At 37.3% G+C, this 21,638-nt stretch overlaps 1 protein-coding gene across 1 annotated transcript in view; it reads right to left on the bottom strand.

The window, feature by feature from the left end:
* Positions 1-21,638, bottom strand: part of CCDC186 (coiled-coil domain containing 186) — a 54,625-nt gene that overhangs the window by 11,358 nt on the left and 21,629 nt on the right. The window contains exons 5-11 of the mRNA XM_014867836.3: positions 18,143-18,355; positions 16,828-16,947; positions 11,540-11,644; positions 10,979-11,077; positions 10,721-10,807; positions 9,694-9,836; positions 232-487 (exon numbers count right to left, since the gene is read on the bottom strand). Of these exons, the coding sequence (XP_014723322.2) occupies positions 232-487; positions 9,694-9,836; positions 10,721-10,807; positions 10,979-11,077; positions 11,540-11,644; positions 16,828-16,947; positions 18,143-18,355 (1,023 nt within the window). The remainder of the gene's footprint in view (positions 1-231; positions 488-9,693; positions 9,837-10,720; positions 10,808-10,978; positions 11,078-11,539; positions 11,645-16,827; positions 16,948-18,142; positions 18,356-21,638) is intronic.

The following is a 21,638-nucleotide window of genomic DNA, read 5'->3' as shown; positions in this document are numbered from 1 at the left end:
TGCTTTTCTTATTTTCAGATGTGAAATACTACTTCATAATCATTGTAGGGAGAAATTTTATAAGGAATTGCACAAATTGAAAGGAAAAACTGATACTTCTTACAGCATTTGAAATTACCAGAAAGTTAGTGCCAATAAAAAAAAAAAAGCTTCAGTCAACTACCACTAGGGAAATTTAATTTGCACTTCTTGCTATATTGCTTTAAAAGTTAAATGTACATTTATACTTACCAAATTAATATTTGTCTGTTTCATTTGTTCACACTGGCTTTGTAACTGACTTTCACTACAGGAAAGTTTATCAAACTGTGACTGCAAAGAATTGGATTCAGATTGAAGTTGTGCATTCTTACTAGTGAGCTTTTCTGTAAATAGTAGTAGCTCAGATTCTCTTTTCCTACTGCCTTCGATGTCTTTTTGTAGGTCATTAATCAAAGAATTAAGACTTTCCACTTCTTCCTTCAAATTTTCAATTTCTTGTTTACCTCTAAAAAACAAAGTTTATATTTAAGAAAAAAATTAAACTATTAAAAGACATTAAATTAATGGTTTGGGAATTTTCATCGAATGAAATGCTTATAAAGCTACTTTTATTCATACATCCAAATATTTGGATTTTTATGAATGCCTAATATACATTAGGAATTAAGAGCTGGGAATATAAGCGAGCAAGACTGACATGGCCTCTGCTTTCAAAAAGCTTTTAGTCAAATAGGGAAATTATATGAGTGGGATAAAACATTTTTGATGATGAAAGCACCAAGCTTGTGTAAGTGATGCTTAAACTAATACTTGAACTAGCAGTTAGCAAACTTCTCCTGTGAAAGACCTAGACAATAAACAATTTAGGCTTCTGGGGCATATGGCCTTTGTTCAACTCTGCCGTTGCAGCATGAAAGCAGCCACAGACAATACATAAAGGAATGAGAATGGCTGTGTTCCAAAAAGTTTTTACTTATAAAAAGAGTCAGGGAGTGACGTCAGCATCATGGCAGAGTAGGTCTCTCAGAAATCTTTCTCCTCCAACATACAATGAAAAAAACATCCATACTCCAACAGACGACATCCAAACTCAACACAAAAAACGTCAGAGAGGTCCACACAGCCATATGACAGAGGGCAGAGAGGCTAGAGCCCCCTTGGAGGTGGAACGGGGTAAGAGAAATCTTTTCTTCCTCCCCTAAAGACTGCAATCCAGGACCACTGGAGGCCTGCGAGAGGGAAGGAATGGGACAGGGGACGGTCATTCACGAGAACATCAAAGATCCCCAGTAGGCCCTTGCAGCCTAGAGGGAAGTCCTCTACCAGGGCAAAAGCTTTCACGGGGTGGGTGGATGGGACACCTCATCAAGCCAACACCCCAGGAAAGCAGAGTGAGAAAGCCCCGAGAGCACGCAGGAGAAAGCGCCCCTTCCACCACCCGCCCACTGGGGACTCCAGCCCCTGGGATTTTGGAAGAAGGCAGAGGACTCAGAATATGGGGGTCTTGACCTGCACCCAGTGGCAATAGGTGGTACCTGCAACCTAGTAATGCCAGGAGGAAAAAAAACAGAACCTCTAGCAATATCAAACACTATATTAGATCTCCAGGCCAGAAAGAAAATGACAAGTACCCAGAAATCAGTCCTGAAGATGCAGAAATATGTAATCTAAATGACAAAGAATTCAAAACAGTTGTCATCAAAAAACTCAACAAGGTAAAAGAGAATATAGAGAAACAATTCAACGAGTTCAGGAGCTACTTCACAAAAGAGATTGAAACTATAAAGAAGAATCAAGCAGAAATATTAGAGATGAAAGACACAATGGAAGAAATAAAACAAAATATGGATTCCCTGAATGCTTGAGCAGACACCATAGAGGAGCGTATCAGCATAATCAAAGATAGACATGTTGAAATGCTCCAGATAGAGGAAGAGAGAGAACTAAGACTAAACGAAGAAAGTCCCCAAGAAATATCCAACTCAATTAGGAAATGCAACATTAGAATCATAGGTATTCCAGAGGGAGAAGAGAAGGAAAATGGAGTAGAAAGCTTGTTCAAAGAAATAACAGCACAGAACTTCCCAAATGTAGGAAAGAAAATCCATGTGGAAGAGGATGGCAGATTTCCCAAATATGTCAATGTAAAAAGACCTACTGCAAGGCATATAGTGGTAAAACTGGCAAAACTGAATGACAGAAAAAGAATACTAAGGGCAGCAAGGCAGAAGAAAATAACCTACAAAGGAACCCCCATCAGACTTTCAGCAGATTTCTCTGCAGAAACCTTACAGGCTAGGAGAGGCTAGAATGACATATTCAAATCACTGAAAGACAAAAACTTTCAGCCAAGAATACTCTATCCAGTGAAAATATCCTTCAGATATGATGGAGAAATAAAAACTTTCCCAGACAAACATAAGCTAAGGGAGTTTGTAGCCATGAGACACACCCCCAACCCCCGCAACAAGAAATCCTCAAGAAGGCCCTCATACCGGGAAAAAAAAGGGAGAAAAGGGTTACAAAGCACCGAGTAAGGAGTTAAATAGATAGAATCAGAGCAGGATAGCAAATACTCAAGTATAGCATTAAAGACAACAGTAAGGAAAACACCAAAAACAAAGATAATCTTGTCATGTTAACCACAAACTCATAACACAAGATGGAATAAGATGTGAGAAAAACAACTTAGGAAGGGAAGAGGAAAGGGACTGAATTGGTTTAGTCTAAGGAAATTAGAGACCATCAGAAAAGGGACTATCTTATCCGCGAGATCTTGAATACAAACCTCAGGGTAACCATTAAACAAAAAAGCAGAACAGAGACATAAATAATAAATAAGAAGAAAACAAACACAACATAAAAAACTACATAACTCAATTGGTAGATCAAAATACACAGGGCAAATAACAAAGGAAATGCAGGAGAACCAGAAAACGAGTGATAAAATGGCAGCATTAAGCCCTCATATATCGATAATCACCCTAAATGTAAACGGACTGAATTCTCCAATAAAAAGACAAAGAGTGGAGAGATGGATTAAAGAATAAGATCTAACAATGTGCTGCCCCCAGGAAACACATCTCAGCTCCAAAAACAAACACAGGTTCAGAGTGAGGGATGGAAGATGATATTCCAAGCTAATGGCAAACAAAAGAAAGCAGCTGTTGCAATACTTATATCAGACAAAGTAGACTTCAAGACAGGTAAAGAGAGACAAAGAGGGGCAGTATATAATAATCAAAGGGACATTCCATCAAGAAGAAATAACACTTATAAATATCTATGCACCCAACAGAGGAGCACCAAAGTACATAAAGCAACTACTAACAAACCTAAAAGAAGATATTAATAATAACCCAATAATAGCAGGGGACCTCAACATTCCACTCACATCAATGGATAGGTCATCCAGGCAGAAAATCAACAAGGAAACAGTGGAATTAAATGAAAAGCTAGACCAGATGGACTTAATAGACATATATAGAAAACTCCATCCAAAAATAGCACAATACATATTCTTCTCAAGTGTGCATGGAACATTCTGAAGAACAGACCGCATGTTGGGAAACAAGGCACACCTCAATAAATTTAAGAAGACAAATAATATGAAGCATCTTTTCCGATCACAATGCTATAAAGCTAGAAATTAATTACAAGAAAAGAGCTGAGAAAAGGACAAAGACATGGAGACTAACAACATGCTATTGAATGAGCAATGGATCATTGAAGAAATTAAAGGAGAAATCAAAAAATATCTGGAGACAAATGAAAATGAAAATATACCATACCAACTCATATGGGACGCAGCAAAAGCCATATTAAGAGGGAAATTCACTGCAATACAGGCTTACCTTAACAAACAAGGAAAAACCCAAATAAGCAATCTCAAACTACACCTAATAGAATTAGAAAAAGAACAAACAAAGCCCAAAGTTAGTAGAAGGAGAGAAATAATAAAAATCAGAGCAGAAATTAATGCTATTGAAACAAAAAAGGCAGTAGAAAGGATCAATGAAACAAAGAGCTGGTTCTTTGAGAAGATAACTAAAATTGACAAACCCCTAGCCAGACTTACAAAGAAAAAAAGAGAGAAAGCTCAGATAAATAAAATTAGAAATGAAAGAGGAGAAATAACAATGGATACCACAGAAATACAATGGATAATAAGAGAATACTACGAAAAACTATATGCCAACAAAATGGACAACCTAGAGGAAACGGATAAATTGTCAGACTCTTACAACCTCCCAAAGCTGAATCAAGAAGAGATAGAGAATCTGAATAGACCAATCACAAGTAAAGAGATTGAAACAGTAATCAAAAGCATCCCAAAGAATAAAAGCCCAGGACCAGACAGCTTCCCTGGGGAATTCTACCAAACTTTCAGAGAGGATTTAATCCCCATCCTTCTCAAGCTATTCCAAAAAGTCAGAGAAGATGGAACACTTCCTCACACATTTCTACGAGGCCAACATCACTCTGATACCAAAGCCTGACAAGGACAACAAAAAAAGGGAAAACTACAGGCCAATATCGCTGATGAACATAGATTCAAAAATCCTCACCAAAATATTAGCAACCCAAATACAGCAATACATCAAAAAGATCATATATCATGATGAAGTGGGATTTATTCCAGGGACACAGGGATGGTTCAACACCCACAAATCAATCAATGTGATACACCACATTAACAAAATGAGGAATAAAAACCACATGATCATCTCAATAGATGCAGAGAAAGCATTTGACAAGATCCAATAGCCATTTATGATAAAAACACTTAACAAAATGGGGATAGAAGGAAATTACCTCAACACAATAAAGGCCATATATGACAAACCCACAGCCAACATGATACTCAATGGGGAAAAACTGAACGTCATCCCTCTGAGAACAGGAACAAAACAAGGATGCCCACCATCGCCACTCTTATTAACAGAGTACTGGAGGTTTTGGCCAGAGCAACTAGGCAAGAGAAAGGAAGAAAAGGAATCCAAACAGGGAGTGAAGAGTGAAACTCTCACTGTTTGCAGACGACATGATCTTATATATAGAAAACCCTAAAGAATCCATCAGAAAACTATTAGAAATAATTAACAACTACAGTAAAGTTGCAGGGTACAAAAGCAACTTAGAAAAATCAGTTGCATTTCTGTACTCTAATAACTTACAGAAAGAGAACTCAAGAATATAATTCCATTTACAATCGCAAAAAAAAATAATAAAGTAACTAGGAATAAATTTAACTAAGGAGATGAAGGACTTATACAATGGAAACTTTACGACATTATTGAAAGAAATAGATAATGACATAAAGAGATGGAAAGAGATTCCATGCACATGGACTGAAAGAATAAACAGTTAAAACGTCATACTACCCAAAGCAATCTACAGATTCAATGCAATCTCAATCAGAATCCCAATGACATTCTTCATGGACACAGAGCAAAGAATCCTAAAATTCATATGGGCAACCAAAGACTCCGAATTGCTAAATACTGAGAAAAAAAGAATAAAGCTGGAGGCATCACAATCCCTGACTTCAAAATGTACTACAAAGCCATAGTGATCAAAACAGCATGGTACTGGTACAAAAACAGGCACACAGATCAATGGAACAGAACTGAAAGCCCAGAAATAAAACTGCATATCTATGCACAGCTAATCTTCGACAAAGGTGCCAAGAACATACAATGGAGAAAAGACAGTGTCTTCAATAAATGGTGCTGAGAAAATGGGACAGCCACATGCCAAAGAATGAAAGTAGACCATTATCTCACGCCATACATACAAATAAACTCAAAATGAATCAAAGACTTGAAGATAAGTCCTGAAACCATAAAATTCCTGGAAGATAATATAGGTAGTACATTCTTTGACATTGAACTTAAAAGGATCTTTTCAAATATCATGTCTTCTCAAACAAGGGAAACAAAAGAAAAAATAAGTGGGAGTTCATCAGACTAATGAGCTTCTGCAAGGCAAAAGAAAGTAGGATCAAAACCAAAAGACAACCCACCAACTGTGAGAAAATTTTTGCAAATCATCTATCTGATAAGGGGTTAATCTCCATAATACATAAGGAACTCACACAACTGAACAACAAAAAAGCAAATAGCCCAATCAAAAAATGGGCAGAGAATATGAACAGACATTTTTCCAAAGAAGAGATACAGATGGCCAATAAACACATGAAAAGATGTTCAACATCACTAATCATCAGGGAAATGCAAATCAAAACTACACTAAGATACCACCTACGCCTGTTAAAATGGCTATAATCACTAAGACTAAAAATAACAAATGGTGGAGAGGGTGTGGAGAGAAGGGAAGCCTCGTACTCTGCTGGTGGGAATGCAAACTGGTGCAGGCATTATGGAAAACAGTACAGAGATTCCTCAAAAGACTAAAAATAGAACTATTACATGACCCAGCTATCCCACTACTGGGTATCGACCCAAACAACTTGAAATCAACAATCCAAAGTAACATATGCACCCCTGTGTTCATCGCAGCACTATTCACAATAGCCAAGACATGGAAACAATCCAAGTGCCCATTGACTGATGATTGGATAAAGAAGATGTAGTATATATATAGAATGGAATACTACTCAGCCATAAAAAACGACAAATTCATCCCATTTACAACAACATGGAAAGACCTGAAAGGAAATAAGCTTAGCAAAATAAACCAGACTGAGAAAGACAAACACCAGATGATTTCACTCATATGTGGAATATAAACAAGCACATGGACAAAGAAAACAGTTCAGTAGTTACCAGGGGAAGGGGGGTAGGGGGTGGACACAGTGGGTGAAGGGGAGCACGTATGTGGTGACAGACAAGAAATAATGTACAAGTGAAATTTCACAATGATGTAAACTATTATGAACTCAAATTTTTTAAAAAAAAAGAGGCTAGGGGCTGGCCCCGTGACCAAGTGGTTAAGTTCGCACGTTCTGCTTCAGTAGCCCAGGGTTTTGCCAGTTCAGATCCTGGGTACAGACATGGCACCACTCATCAAGCCATGCTGAGGCAGCCTCCCATATAGCACAACCAGAAGGACCTACAACTAGAATATACAACTATGTACTGGGGGACTTTGGGGAAAAGAAGAAGAAAAAAAAAAAGATTGGCAACAGATGTTAGCTCAGGTGCCAATCTTTAAATAAGAAAATAAGAGGCAGGGGCCGGCCCCATGGCCTAGTGGTTAAGTTCAGCACACTCCACTTTGGCAGCCCAGGCTTGGTTCCCAGTTGTGGACCTACACTACTCATCAGTGGCCATGCTGTGGTGGCAACCCACATACAAAATAGAAGAAGACTGGCACAGATGTTGCCTCAGGGCAAATCTTACTCAAGCAAAAAGAGGAAGATTGGCGACAGATGTTAGCTCAGGGTGACTTCCTAAAAAAAAACCTCGGGACAAAAAAAAAAAAAGAGGCAGTGGGCTAGATTTGGCTCTGGCCCATAGTTTGCTAATTCTTAACCTAAAGGAAAAGTAAGAGTGAGCAAGTGGGAAAACAAAATATGTTCCAGGTAGAGGAAACTATGTGCTAAAGCTGGGAAGGGAACAAGAGAATGCCTTCGTGTTGGTACTAACAAATAGATGTTCAATACTGATGAGGATAAGGACTGTACTATACATCTGTACTAAGCACTTCACACAGGGCTTGGCAGCCAGGAGACAATCAATCAACATTTGTTAACCAACTATTGCTGAAACACAAAAGTGAAAGAGGATAAGGTGCAGAGGGAGAAGCAAGGTCATTAATGATCTTCCAAGCATGTTTAAGGCATTGAATTCACTAGGCAATACTTGAGGCTATGGGAAATCACGGAAAGGTTTTGAGAAGATTTCTTTTTAGAAAGATTTGCTAATCACAGCGTGGGAAATGGATTAAAAGGGAAATCAGCAAAAAAACCAGTTTAGAAGCTGTGGCAGTTTTCCAGATGAAAGCTGATACCAGCTTGGGCGATGGCAGCAGCAGTTGGGATGTGAAAGGTAAATGGACTTGAAAGATATTAACGAGTTAGCATCAACAATACTTTGTGACTGCTTAGATGTGAGAGGGGAAGGAAAGAAGAGCGAAGGGTGCCGCCCGGGAAAATCATGGGGATGCTACTCATCTCAGGAAACTCAGAACGGCGTATGTGTGAGAGAGAGAGATGAATCCACTTAGCCATGTTAAAGTCTGAGGTGTCTGATACTTGTTTGTCTGCAGTGCAGCAAAAAGGGCTGAAGGTAATGATGTGAAGGTCCTACAGCATACTAGAGGAATGGTTAGGATCACCCAGGGGTGTAATCAAATAAAAACAAAAGAGAGCTTTATGACAGAAAGAGAAGACTGCCGGGGAGACTGAGAAAAAGTGGCCAGGAAGTAGGGAGGAACACTAGTAGAGCATGATGAAATGAAGCCAAAGAGCAGAGCACACCCAGAAAGATAGTGGCCTCAGTGGTGTTAGTACTGAAAATTCAAGCAAGACTTAGTCTGAGAAGTGTCTACTAGACGTAAGGAAGCATTAGCAAGTTTCAACATAATGTTGGGGCAGAAGTAGAATTCAGTGGAAAGAAACAGAAGAACAAAGGGAATGAAGAAGTGGAGATGAGCAAAGCCGATTCTGTAAAGACATTTAGTAGTGAAGGAAAGGAGAAAGGTAGGGGAAGGTCATAGGAGTTTTGATGTTTTTTAAGATATAATATTTAAACGTAGAAAGAAAAAAAGTCAGGAGAAAGAGAGGTAAGAGAGAAAGGATAAGGAAGGAACAATCAAGAAATAATCAGGAACAATCAAGAAAGACCCTGAGAAGGCAGAAGAGCATGGGATCCACAGAAGAAGTATAGAGAACAATTCAATCCGAGGAACGGGAACATTTCTTTCATAATAACAGGAGGAAAACAAAGAAGAATGGTTGCAGATGCAGCAAGTTCATTAGGACTGACAGCCAAAGGTTGAGAGAACTGTCACCTAACAACTCTCATTTTTTCTGTGAAGTAAGAGTAAACAGTGACATGAGAGGGAAGACCAGAAGTGTGAAGAAAGCAGTAAGGTTTGGAATAGATGCTAAGAAGATGGAGGAGAAGGCACTGACTAAGGACACACGGCAGGATTACAGGTGTATTAATATTCCCAGTTGAAGTTGCTAAGCATGAATTTATAGCAGCATCAATATGGATGATGGTGAGGATTCCTTTAGCAACACTCAGCTGTACTGTAGCTTGGGTATCAGTAGGGTATGAAAAAGAAGATATTTGGATTCAACCGGAATCCAGGCTCTGCCAGGTAATGTCATGAGTAGCGTTTAGCTAAACAGATTTATAAGAAGCCAAGCAATAATGTCAGCTCCTGACCTTAAGCTACATACATGCAAAGATATCGATACAGACACATATCTACCTTTTAGAAGAAAAATAAGTATGGTGCATAAGTAACAGAATTTGAAAACTAAGGAATGGATGAAGAAACTAAAATCCATTCTGTCTTATAAAATGTTTAGGGAATATAAACTTTGATTTTTAGAAGCCATGATGAGAACTTCAAAGATAATTCAAAAAAGTTCAAATGAAGATAAGAATAAAAATTTCTTAGCTAGTAAAATTGTAAAATTATTCGTTTAAGCAATAATTGCACTTAAAAATAGAAACCTGAGATAGAATTAAAAAGCCTGTTGATTAGCACAAACAGAAGTTGCTCATTTTATACCTTTCATGCTGCTCCCGTATCTGATCCACAATTTTCACTTTGTCCAATAAATTCTGAATTTCAGCTTTTTGGCGGTTAATAATTTCCTTATATTTTGATAATTCATCCTCTGTTCTCAGTCGTTCATCTTCTAGACATTTCACCTATCAAATAACCATAACCAAGTTAAACTACAAACAATATTTTCTTGTTTCTCATTAACTATTTCAGATAGTGGTTACATATTACCAATCTAAGCTGAATTCTGAGGCAGTATTAATTATTGTGAAGAAAACACAATGGGAAGTGAACAGTCCTGGGTTTCAGTCACAGATTCCTCATGATTTAGTCACGGGAGGTTTAGTATGTCACTTTATTTTTGCTGACTCTCTATTTCCTCACCTGAAAAGAGGAAACACCTTCCCTACCTACCTCAAAGAACTGGCATGGAGAACAAATAGAAGGATACATGAAAGACACTTTGAAAACTATTAAGTGATCACCAATTCAAGGTGGTTACTTAAAAACCTATTTCTAAATAAATGAATGATACACAATGATAATATTTTTCACATTCATATTAAAAGGGATCCTATTCTTATGAAAAAGACTATAAACACTGGAAAGGATTTCATAGATTGTTAGAAATTAAAACTCTACACAAGACTAGTAATTATACCCAGGAGAAATATTAAGACAGTCTTTCTATTATTTTCTGACACTCATAGTTTTAAAGTCCAACTATCTTTCGAATTAACTTGCTGATAAGACTGCTTTTAGATCAGAGGCCCAAGGATAAGTTATAGACACAGCAAATGTGAAGGAGGAATGTTTGGCAAACACTTCAAAGGGACTGAAGTGGAAGACCTTTTCATCTCAACAAAAGAGTCAATTTTGTGCTGGGGAACTGATACTCTATTCCTCTGAGTTCTTTTATTTTGGAAAATTTCTATATAAATATCCTTTCGCCAACATTAAAATATCAGAATGAGTCCAAAATTAAAGATATTTACCCTTCACCTGGAGTCGTCACTAAAGATTCAATTACCTTTGTTCTCAGTGTTCGGAGTTCATCCATGCCCTCCTTAAATGTCCTCTTCAGATCTTCTAGTTCTTTTATTTTGGCATGATGCATCTTTTAAAAGTTGAAAAGAAACCACAAATCATTATGTACTAAACTAGATCTAAAACTTATCGCCTGCTCCTTCCAAAAGGCCTTAAAAGTAGATGACAATAAGTACGTGTCATTTCCCTCCTTCTATATTTATTACACAGTCCAGGGTATGCAAAGAACAAAACTCCTCACCTCTAGCTGGTCTGATTTTTCTTGCATTTGTTTCTCAAGTTCTCCTTTTGTGACTCTAAGCTTGGCATCAAGCTCATTTGACTTAATTTCTTCTGACTCCTAATGGAAAAGAAATTTTAAAAGCATGACAATTTTTAAGGTTTTGTACTTAGAAAAGTGAAGAAGGCTTTGGCAATTAAGTTTACTAAGAGTGAAATACATAGCTTATGTATCTAAAAATGATGACTGCCTTGAAAGATTTTAAATATGTCAATTTTGCATGAACAAGAACAACATTTTAGACATGTAACAATACAGAGGAGTTTCTTTTTTAAGTTATACATTTCCTTGCACTCTTCATTCTTCTGACATTGTGTAGTATTTTTATTTGGCTAAAAACTTCTCTAAGAAGATCTCTATTGAAGCTGCAAGTACTTTAACATAGGAAATAACCTGTATTTCACTGCCCTACCAAATACATTCCACACCTCAAATATTGCAGATACAAAAATTTAACAAAACAAGAGTAGTACTGATACTTAGCATAATTTGTTACTAATCTGTTTGAAAAGTTAAGCATACCTGGTACGTTTTTATCATATCCTGACAATTTTTTCGTATCTGATCTGCTTCTTCCTTTGCTTGGGTTAACTTAGTTGTTGTTTCTTTGAGTTTATCTTTGGTTTCCTGCAGTGACATAAACACAGTGACAAGGTTGGGCACACTGATGTGATGACTGATAAGAATGATGACCAGAGTAGGGAAAGTTCTTGTCTTAGCACTGCCACTGAGGGATTGGATACTATTCCAGTAATAACATTTTATGCTTCTGACAAAAAACTCAAGTGTCCTGTGCAGTTAACGGAAAGACAATACATAAAGTTAACTTTGACAGTTTTCAGCAAATCACTAGAAGACACTAACCTGATAAGAGCAAAGTTCTCTGGACACACACATAAAAGACAGTTTTTTGGCTTATGGCCATGGTTTCTATTCAAATCTGCTTTTTTATAGACTGATGCTGCAATTTGGTTTCTGTTCCTAACCACTCTCCTACAATAGCAATTCTGAAGGTTCGCAGGGACTACTCTCTCATCAAATCCAATTACTTTTCTCATTTCTTATTCTTGACTTACCTGCTCCAGTTCTGACCACTCTTGACTCTTTAAATATCCTTCCTCTGTTTCCATTACAAGACAACATACTCTTGTTTTTTCCCTCTTCATTGCTGCCTTCCCCATCTCCTTGACTGGCTTTCTACTTCCTGTGGTGATTTTCTAAGATACAGCCCTGGCCTGCAGCTCTTTCTCCAAAATCCTCCTTCAGAGTAGCCATCCAGTCCCATGGTTTTAGCTACCATGTGCATTTCAAATGAGAGTTTAGGTATCATCTCTTCCTAGTAGCTTCCCTTCAGAAAGGAGCAGATGCTGCTATTCTGCCTTCCCACAGATTGAATCCAGGGCATCCAAGATTATAACAATTAATATACTGTACTGCAGCTTATGTGTTTTCTCCATTGAGGATATAGCTTCTGGACAGCACCCAGCTCAGTACTCCCCACATATTAATTGTTTAAGTAATATTTGTGGAATTAATGAAGGACTACCTAATATAAACCTTCTGCTCTAGTTAGGTTGATCTTCCCAAACACTGAATATTCACCTCCCTTTTTTCTTGTTGTTCTTCCATGTGAAATGCCTTTCCCTTCATCTCTTAAACCATCTAAACTGCATCTATCCTTCACACACTGTTTCTTATGTCATTTTGTTTTTAGATAAATCTACCATATATTTAAGCATTCAGTTATATATTTTCAGTTGCTAGTCTTTTAATAATAATTTGACTTGTATTAAAACTCAGTATCACTTTTAAAATATAAACATTTGGAGACGTTTTTCAAATATCGGTTTTTAATATTCAAATATTAGCTCAATGAGAAGAGAGTGAAAGAGAAACTTTACCTGGTTTTTTTTTCTCACTCTTACATCATTAATAAGTATAACATAGCCTAGCACATAGTACGTACTCCAGTCACTCAAAAAATAGCAATTGAGAGATTCCTATCTGCCAAATAAATATTTATTAAATAAATAATTGAATAAAAGAAAAGCAGGAATCACATTAAATGTGTTTTGGTTAAGGTACTGACCACGCTTCATTCATTCACTGAGTCATTCAGCATTCACTGAGCACCTACCACGTACCAGGCACTGTTCTATGTTCTTGGGAAACTGCAGCGTGAGAAAACAGCTAAAACCTCTACTCTCATAAAGCTGATATTCTAGTGATGGAGACAGATAAGTAGAATACATAATTAAAAATATGTTATATTAGATAGTGACAAGTGCTAAGGAGTAAAAGTAAAGTGAGGACATGAGAAAGTCTGGGGGGAGGTGAAAGTTTAGTAAGGGTAGCCAGGGAAAGTCTCATTGAGAAGGTGATACATGGGTAAAGACTTAAAAGAAGTGAGCAAGAAGATTTGCTAAAGGCCTGGAGCAACGGAGCATTCCTAAGCAATGTAGGAAAATGGCACACCATCTACTCAATTTTAGACATGTTAAGTTTAAGATGCCTCTTAAGTCATCCAAGATGTCAGATGTCAAGTAGCCACTTGAATATTTGAATTTGGAATTCTGGGTAGAAGTTATAAATGCGGGAGTCATTAGCATACAGTTTCTACTACTATATTTTCATGTTTGTCAAGTTTCATGTTTTTCAAGTTCACTAATGTTGTCTTCTACAGTGTCTAATCTTCTGTTAATCCCATCCAATGTATTTTTAATCTCAGACATTATAACAATTTGGCCTTTTTCAAATCTTCCATGTCTCTCCTTGACATACTCAGGCTGTATCTTTTTTTTTAATATATGGAGTATATTAATAATAGCTGTTTCAAAAACATCCTTGTTTTCTAATTCTATCATCTATATAATTTCTTGCTTTCCTTCTATTGATTGATTCTTCTTCTCTTCTCATTATAGGCTATATTTTCCTGCTTCTTTGCATGTCTGGGAATTTTTTATTGGACACCAAACATTGTGAATTTTATGCTTTTAGGTCCTGGCTATCTTTGTACTCAAATATCTTGGGGCTTTGTTCTTGGACATAGTTAAATTATTTGAAACAATTTGATTTGAGGCTTTCTCTTAAAGCTTTGTTAGGTGGGTCTATAACAGATTTTATTCTAAGGCTAATTAGTCCCCACTGCTAAAGCAACACCATTCTGAGGACCACTTGATGCCCTGTGTGTTAAGAGGGTTTTCTCTTTGCTGGTGGAAACATGAACAGTCTCTAGTCCTATGTGAGCTCTAGAAATTGTTGTCCCTACTCCTTTCTGATTGTTCTTTCTCCACTCCTGTAGTTTTCTCACACACATATACTGATTAGCAGTGTGCTAAAGAACTGAGATCTCCATATGGAGATCACACCGCAGATCGGCATATCTTTCTCTTCTCTGGTACTCTGCCCTGTTTCCCATACTTCATACTCTTGTCTCCTCAATTTAGGGAGACTGCTGGACTCCGTTTGGATTCTTCTCCTTTTGCTGTAACCTGGAAACTCTCCAGGTATTACATCTTGCTTGTTTCCCTTCTCTCAGGGATCGCTGTCCTACGCTGCCTTGCGTTGTCCCAAGTCTAAAATCTTTGTTTCATACAGATATTTTTTTAGTTTTTTTAAGGTAGGAGGGTAAATCTAGACCCTGTTATTCCATAATGCAATACAATATACTTATAGAAACGAAGAGTTATAGAACAGAACATAGAATATAGTTTTACTAGGGGAGATAATAGCAAAGCTAATTAAAAGTGAGCCCTAGCTTCTAATTAGTGGGCCTTAGGAGTAAACAAACCATTTAACCTCATTCAGCTGTCATTGACAACATACGTAACCTTGAGAGGAGAGCATAGGAAGCGGCAGTCTTGTTGAGGGAATACATCACAAAACATACCGACCCCTGGTCGCACATTAGGTCTGCAGTCTATTACATCCTGCTGGTCTAGATGTTGCCTTGATATCTAAGACTCCACTGCTCTAGTTTTCTCTAAAGCAAAACTATCTGGCAGCACCCAGCACAGTCAAAGAAGAATCTACTGCCACATCTGTTGCCAGCCGTATCCATGCTCCAGTGAGATTATCTTATCCTGAGACCAGATATATAGGTAGCAACCAGGTAGGTGAACAAGCATATGAGGTATACTTGGGGGGAGTCCTTCTTCTTTATTCACTACACTCAAAAGGCTTTTGTTTTTAGAGGGTAGGGGTTAAAAACACATTTCAGTTTAACCTCCGAGGGAGTTTATAAAAGAGAACAAGTAAGTTGTTTCTATTGTTTGACCCTACTGATGATTCTACTGATGATCAGGGTATTCAGTCTACCTAGTCTAAGACTTAAATTCTGGTAATAGTTCCTGGAGGTATGATCAGAAGCTAATGATCACAATGAATCCAGTAACCCCCAGGACTCCAGTATTAATATCTAAGCCCTGATGGGCAGGGACTAGAAACTGGAAAGGGTGCCTAGAGAAAAACTGACTACGAGTCCTGGCTCTTGTCCACATCTTAAGAAGTGGTCTACACTGCCCAGATCGTGATTAAATCTTGTCTCCTTTGATCCAGAGACTCCCTCTCACATCCACTAGGTAAATATGTAAAACAGGTAACCAGGATTGCATCCCAGACACTCTTTGAAAGTAATTACTGTGTCTTCTATGGCTTTTACATCCTCCATATTATTCAATATAGTGCTGTGCACAGAGGGAGACCCAGTAAAACGCCTGCTGGCTAATAAACGCTTTTAAAAAGAACCGGTAAATTTCTAACATTCACATACCAGGTCAATATGCTCACTGTTTTCATTTTCTAGCAGTCTATACCATGTAACCTTATCACATCAGCCTTAAACCTACTTACAAAGCATCTGGTTTCATCTGACCTCAAAGCTGCCATTAAGTCTGTTATCACACATTCTTTGAACACATGGCACACAGAAGACCTAACTAAATAGTCTTACTCCTTGATGCTAGTATTCTAATAGGTTTTAGGATCCTGTCTCTTAAGGACTATAGATGAGGACGAGGAAAGTGCCACACACATTAGACATGAGCAGGTATTATGTTCAGATGTTTAAGCAACTCAGGTAGTTACGAAATCATTACCATGTCACAGGATTTGGAATTTTAATTTCCAGTTCTATAACCCAAAGTAAAAGGGAAAACTTTAAATGGTTTGTAGCCCTGTGTGAGCTCCAGGGATTGCTGCCCCTGGTCCTTTCTCGCAGTTCTTTCTCTGCCTCTAGTTTCCCAACACTCACGCACTGATCAGCAGTTAGCTCAGAACTGGAGGGAAATCCACCATTCTCTAACCTGTCTTTGACCACTGTCAACCCAGACAACTCCCCTAGTTTACTCTGATAATACTGTATACAAATATCCAAAAGTTGTTAACAGTTCTACTGACTTAGAATTATTTAATGAGATAACCCATGATTATAGCTTTAAACAGTATCATTAAACTTATTTTTGAAAACTTGGAAATTATTATTTCCAGAGTTTACTTTCAATTTTGATAATCTACAGATTCTCCTCTTCCCCTTGAATTTCTGACAATGGTTAATATAAAATATAGCATACCAAAAAAATGCTTAAAGAACGAAGTCAATTTGGGGGTTGTAAACAACAAATGATAAAATTTAACACTCTATCCAATTTAATATGTAAATCATGCAAGGAAATATCTTTCACACTCATCAATATTCAGGCCCAACCTATCCTACAGATGTCACTAAATTAAGCTTTATGCCTCATTAACTATTACTGCATTCACTGTTAAAACTGATTCTAGTAATTCTTCCACTGCTTTATAATACTTACCTTATGTGAATCCACTTCCGCTTTTAATTTGTTTTGTGCCCATTTTACTTTAATGATGTGAGAGTTGATATCTTCCTTTAATTTGTCTATCTCTCTGATGAGTCTAGTAGTTTCACCTTCCTAAAATGATATCACTAGGTCATATTTTTTCATTTAAACAATCAAGTAATTAGTGTACCTTTTATATCTCCTCAAAATAATCAAAGCAATAACTCTATAATTCAAGGGCTGGCACATTATGGCCTAAAAGCTATAAAATTGATTTAAAGCTTAAATCATAAGAGAGGAGTAAAATACTAAATCCAATTAACAAATGTAAGATGATCAACATATATATTTTAACCTACTAGAAAAACTGTGAGTACAAGTATACCTTCATGATTCTTCCCAGCTGGCTGGCATTAAGGTGAACTACAAATTAAATTGGTTTTCCCAGAATTGCTCAGAATAATGACAGTATTCCTGAACTAAAAGTTAATTAATAAAAAATAACATTCATCACCAAGAAATGATAATCCACTGGAAACAAGACCAAGCCATGAGGCTGCTAGTTAACAGCAAGGGCTCTGAACAGCTCAGTAATTAAACCTCCTTGGACAGCATCTAAGAAGAATATGTTTTTCTGCAAGAAAAATATAAATTCTATTCTATGATGAATAGTGTTATATTAAGATTCTGGTCAAATTATACTTTTGGCTCAAAAACTATTCATATTTTGACACTACTATGCATATATCTTACCAAAATAAAATCTTCCCTTGAGACACAAACTCATTTCTTCAACATACAGATTTTAAAAGAAAGTTTTAAAAAAAATCTACCAAGAAAAAGTTATCTAGGGGCCGGCCCAGTGGCGCAGCAGTTAAGTGCACACGTTCCACTTTTCGGCGGCCTGGGGTTTGCTGGTTCAGATCCCGGGTGCAGACATGGCACCGCTTGGCAAGCCATGCTGTGGTAGGCATCCCACATATAAAGCAGAGGAAGATGGGCATGGATGTCAGCTCAGGGCCAGTCTTCCTCAGCGAAGAGGAGGATTGGCAGCAGATGTTAGCTCAGGGCTAATCTCCCCAACCCCCCGGAAAAAAAAAGTTATCTAACAAACAACATGTGTCAGTGTCTCACCTTTCACAGCAAACACTTTTTGCAGACAGGTAACAAGACACTGTAATTACTAAAGCATTCACGTTCTTAGAAGGCAAACTAATTCAAACAACTTTATGTCTAATAGTAGTTTAACCATGTTATGATTACTTGATTAAATAAGAGAAAGCAAAGAGAACAAATTTCAAATACAGTACGAGAGCGCAAGCTATACCTTTGTTTCATACAGCTGGTGCAATCGTCCTTTCTCCTGAGAAAGCTGCTTAATTTTGTTAGTGTTTTTCTCAGATTCTTTATTTGCATCTCTAAGTTTTCTCTCAAGTATCTCTTTTTCCTTTCGAAGGTCTAAAGATTCCTTCTCACCTCTTACATACTTCATTACCATTGCTTCTTTTTCCTGGCGTGCCTCTTCACATTTCTTATTGGCCTTTGAAAAAAAAATCTAGCATTAATAAAAAATATTTTTTGAAAATCAAAATAAATAATATTTTTGTATAATAGTACCAACGAATTTCTTGGTTTTTGCATAACATTCCCAGGACCCGTTTCATGAAATTTTAAAATGAAAGGAAGAATTCAAAATTATACAGAAATGATACAATAAATAAATTAGTCACTAATATTTGCTTTTACCCTTTCCCATTCCTTTTACTCTGGTTGAATGGTTGCTCTTTTCTGTTTAGTCCTCCAGATCCACTCTCCCACTGTTCCCATCCACCCCTGTGCTCCAGGAAGATGACCCTCAGGGACCAGATCAACAAGTTTCCTACCCTCATACTTCCAGTTGGGTTCAGCCGACAGGGAGCACTAGGCAGAGGACCAGGAGGGTAGGCAGAGAGTGGGATGTGGCTCCTCCAGAGTCACCACAGGATGGCTGAAGGCCACTACTCCGGTCAGGAGCCCTCTCTAAACTACCTTCTCTAGGTTGCACTACCTGCATCTTATCCTTATTCCTTTAGCCCAAAGAGTGATAATGCCTCCTCCAGCAGACCCAGAATCCTGCATTTTCCCTTGTTGGACTCCCTAAATCTTGCCCATATCTTTGAGTAAAGAGCCTTTTTATTAAATTCTCCCTCAAATAATCAGTTCTTGTTTTCTGCCTGAACCCTGATTGAATGGCTGACAACTTCTAAAATCTATAACCTTAGTTCATTCAAAAAAAAGTAAGTAGGGGCCGGCTCCGTGGCTGAGTGGTTAAGTTCATGCACTCCGCTGCGGGAGCCCAGGGTTCGGATCCTAGGCGCGAACATGGCACCGCTCGTCAGGCCACGTTGAGGTGGCATCCCACATCCCACAACTAGAAGGATGTGCAACTAAAGATATACAACTGTGTACGGGGGGGGTTTGGGGAGATAAAGCAGAAAAAAAAAAAAGATTGGCAACAGTTGTTAGCCCAGGTGGCAATCTTTAAAAAAAAAAAAAAAAAAGAAACAAAAAAAGTAACAATATACTAATTAATGATCATTTGATTTCCTATATATGAAAAGCTTCTTAAAGTATTTTGCACTTAATAAGAAATACCTAATTGGATTAAGTGTGACACCTATATACCCATTTAAAATTCACTCTTAGTATAAGCTGGTACTCCATATTCTGAAATTTCATACAACGAAAACTTCTACAGATAGCCTTTAATTTAAGTAATTCATAGTATACAAATGTGAAGTTGCAGTCTTAAACTTTAGGGATTTTGAATGGTATCTAGTGGTAAATGCCAACTGATACTATAACTGAATTGAAGAGGGCATAGTGTAGAAAAAGCTCCTCTGCTCTGATGACGCCGAGGAGCTTTGTCTTTATGACAAAGTTTCATGAAGTTCTGGTACAGCTGATAAGTACATCTAGTAAACACTCAGAATACTAAACATACAAGTAAGTACTTTTTTAGTCATCCAATTGGGATTTTTTTTCCCCACTGAAATAGCCTACTAATTTTCAAGAAAAATTAAGGAAAACATTGGAATAGGGAAACCAGAGATCCCTAAGGATTTGACAATGTGCTTGTGAACAAGGATTGAGAAAATTGTGCTGGAATTGGCTAACAGAATTAGCTAGACTTTTAGATAATTGAATAACTGTACTTAGAAAAAAACAATTAATGGTAATGTCAACTTTAAAAGAAGTCTGGTTTCATGAAAACTTAATGCTCAGATATCATATTAGCTTTTGGGAACACAAAGAAGAATAAGTCATGGCTTCTGTCCTGGAAGAGCTCACTACCTAGTAAGAACAACACATAAACAAACATTATGATCCAATGTAATTTCTAGTGAATGAATGTACAAAGTTCTCTGAAAAGACAAAAATATTAACGTTTCCTGGGAAGAGCTGGCATTAAGGGTGAAAGATGCTGTACTTGGACGAGGTGCTATACTTGAGCTAGACATTGAAGGTTAAGTAGGATTCAACAGAACACAAGGAGTTAGTCAAGGAAAGAAATTCAAAGTAGAGTGATTATCATGTGTTAATGCCTAAAAGTATAAAATAGCATGATATATTTAGAAGATATTAAGTTATTTTCTAAGGGTTAAACTTGGTGTGTTGGTTGGAGTAGGGAGGAAGTAGTTATAAAACAGAAAGAGAGGTAGAGATTAAATCTTGAAAGCAAGAAGGGCTTCTCTTGTAACGCTAATGATTTGAGATTTTATCCTACAGGCAATGGGAAGCTGAAGAAATATTTATAGATCAGAACCTTTTATTAAATGTGTGTCTTAGTAAGATAACTGGTGGTAGCATGAAAGTTTCATTAAAGTTGAGAGATAAGAAGTAGAAAAAACAGAAAAAAGACAATTACAATAGATGCAGTAAAATATTATGAGGTTCTTGACTACAGCAGGGAATGTTCACCAGAATGTCCTGTTACTCAGTCATCCATGGGTCAGCTGCAAAGGAACAACCTGGGGTGTTATAAGTTTCCATTTCTATGTCCCATTTCATAGGATCGTTGGGAATATTAAATGAGATAATACAGCGACTACTATTTAAGCTTCTGTAGAAAGTCAGTCCATTTACAGCACAGATAAAGAAAGAGAAGTCAGTAAAGTCTTTGGATTTGACCAGTTTAAGATGTTTATCATTGACTTGGATGAAGCTAAAAGTAGGAATAAGATAGTTAATAGGATTCAACAGTCAGTTAAAATTAAGGTAACATCTAACTAGCTCTGCTTCTCGAAATATAGCAGATAAACCCTCCCCATTCAAAACACCAAAAATTTTAGAAGAAATAGAACGAACATCTTTTTAATGTACACTTGAGTTCACAAGAAAGTATGGGAAATCCCCATGGCCAAAAAATCTAAGAGGAAGTAGGAAGGTCTGAAACCTTCTTTTACCAATACCAGGCCACCGGGGATGAGTGGGACATGTTATAAAGTCCCTGAGAATTTATAACATAACCCTATCCTCCTGTAAGGGTGAGGTTCAGATTCATTCTACCTACCTGGTCTGAGAAATGAAGAAAACTCAAGCTGGAAAACTAAATTGGGGAGAATATGCGTTTGTGTGCATGAACAAGTGCACACACATGCTAGGAATCCACTTCTAAATAAAACTGACCAGGTTTGGTGACTCTACGTGAAGGGTAAACAAGCGTTCATTTTACTATTCTTTTACCTTTTCTATAGGCTTGAAAACTCTCAAATTAAAAAGTTGAGAGGAAAAGTTAGAAGAAAAAAGGAACGAAGCAGATCTATAAATAATTAAATGGAACA

The sequence above is a fragment of the Equus asinus genome, chromosome 2, assembly GCF_041296235.1.
Source record: "Equus asinus isolate D_3611 breed Donkey chromosome 2, EquAss-T2T_v2, whole genome shotgun sequence".
In the NCBI taxonomy this organism is placed as follows: Eukaryota; Metazoa; Chordata; class Mammalia; order Perissodactyla; family Equidae; genus Equus; species Equus asinus.
Note: the sequence above shows the minus strand (reverse complement) of the source record. Positions and strands in the feature narration are given on the sequence as shown.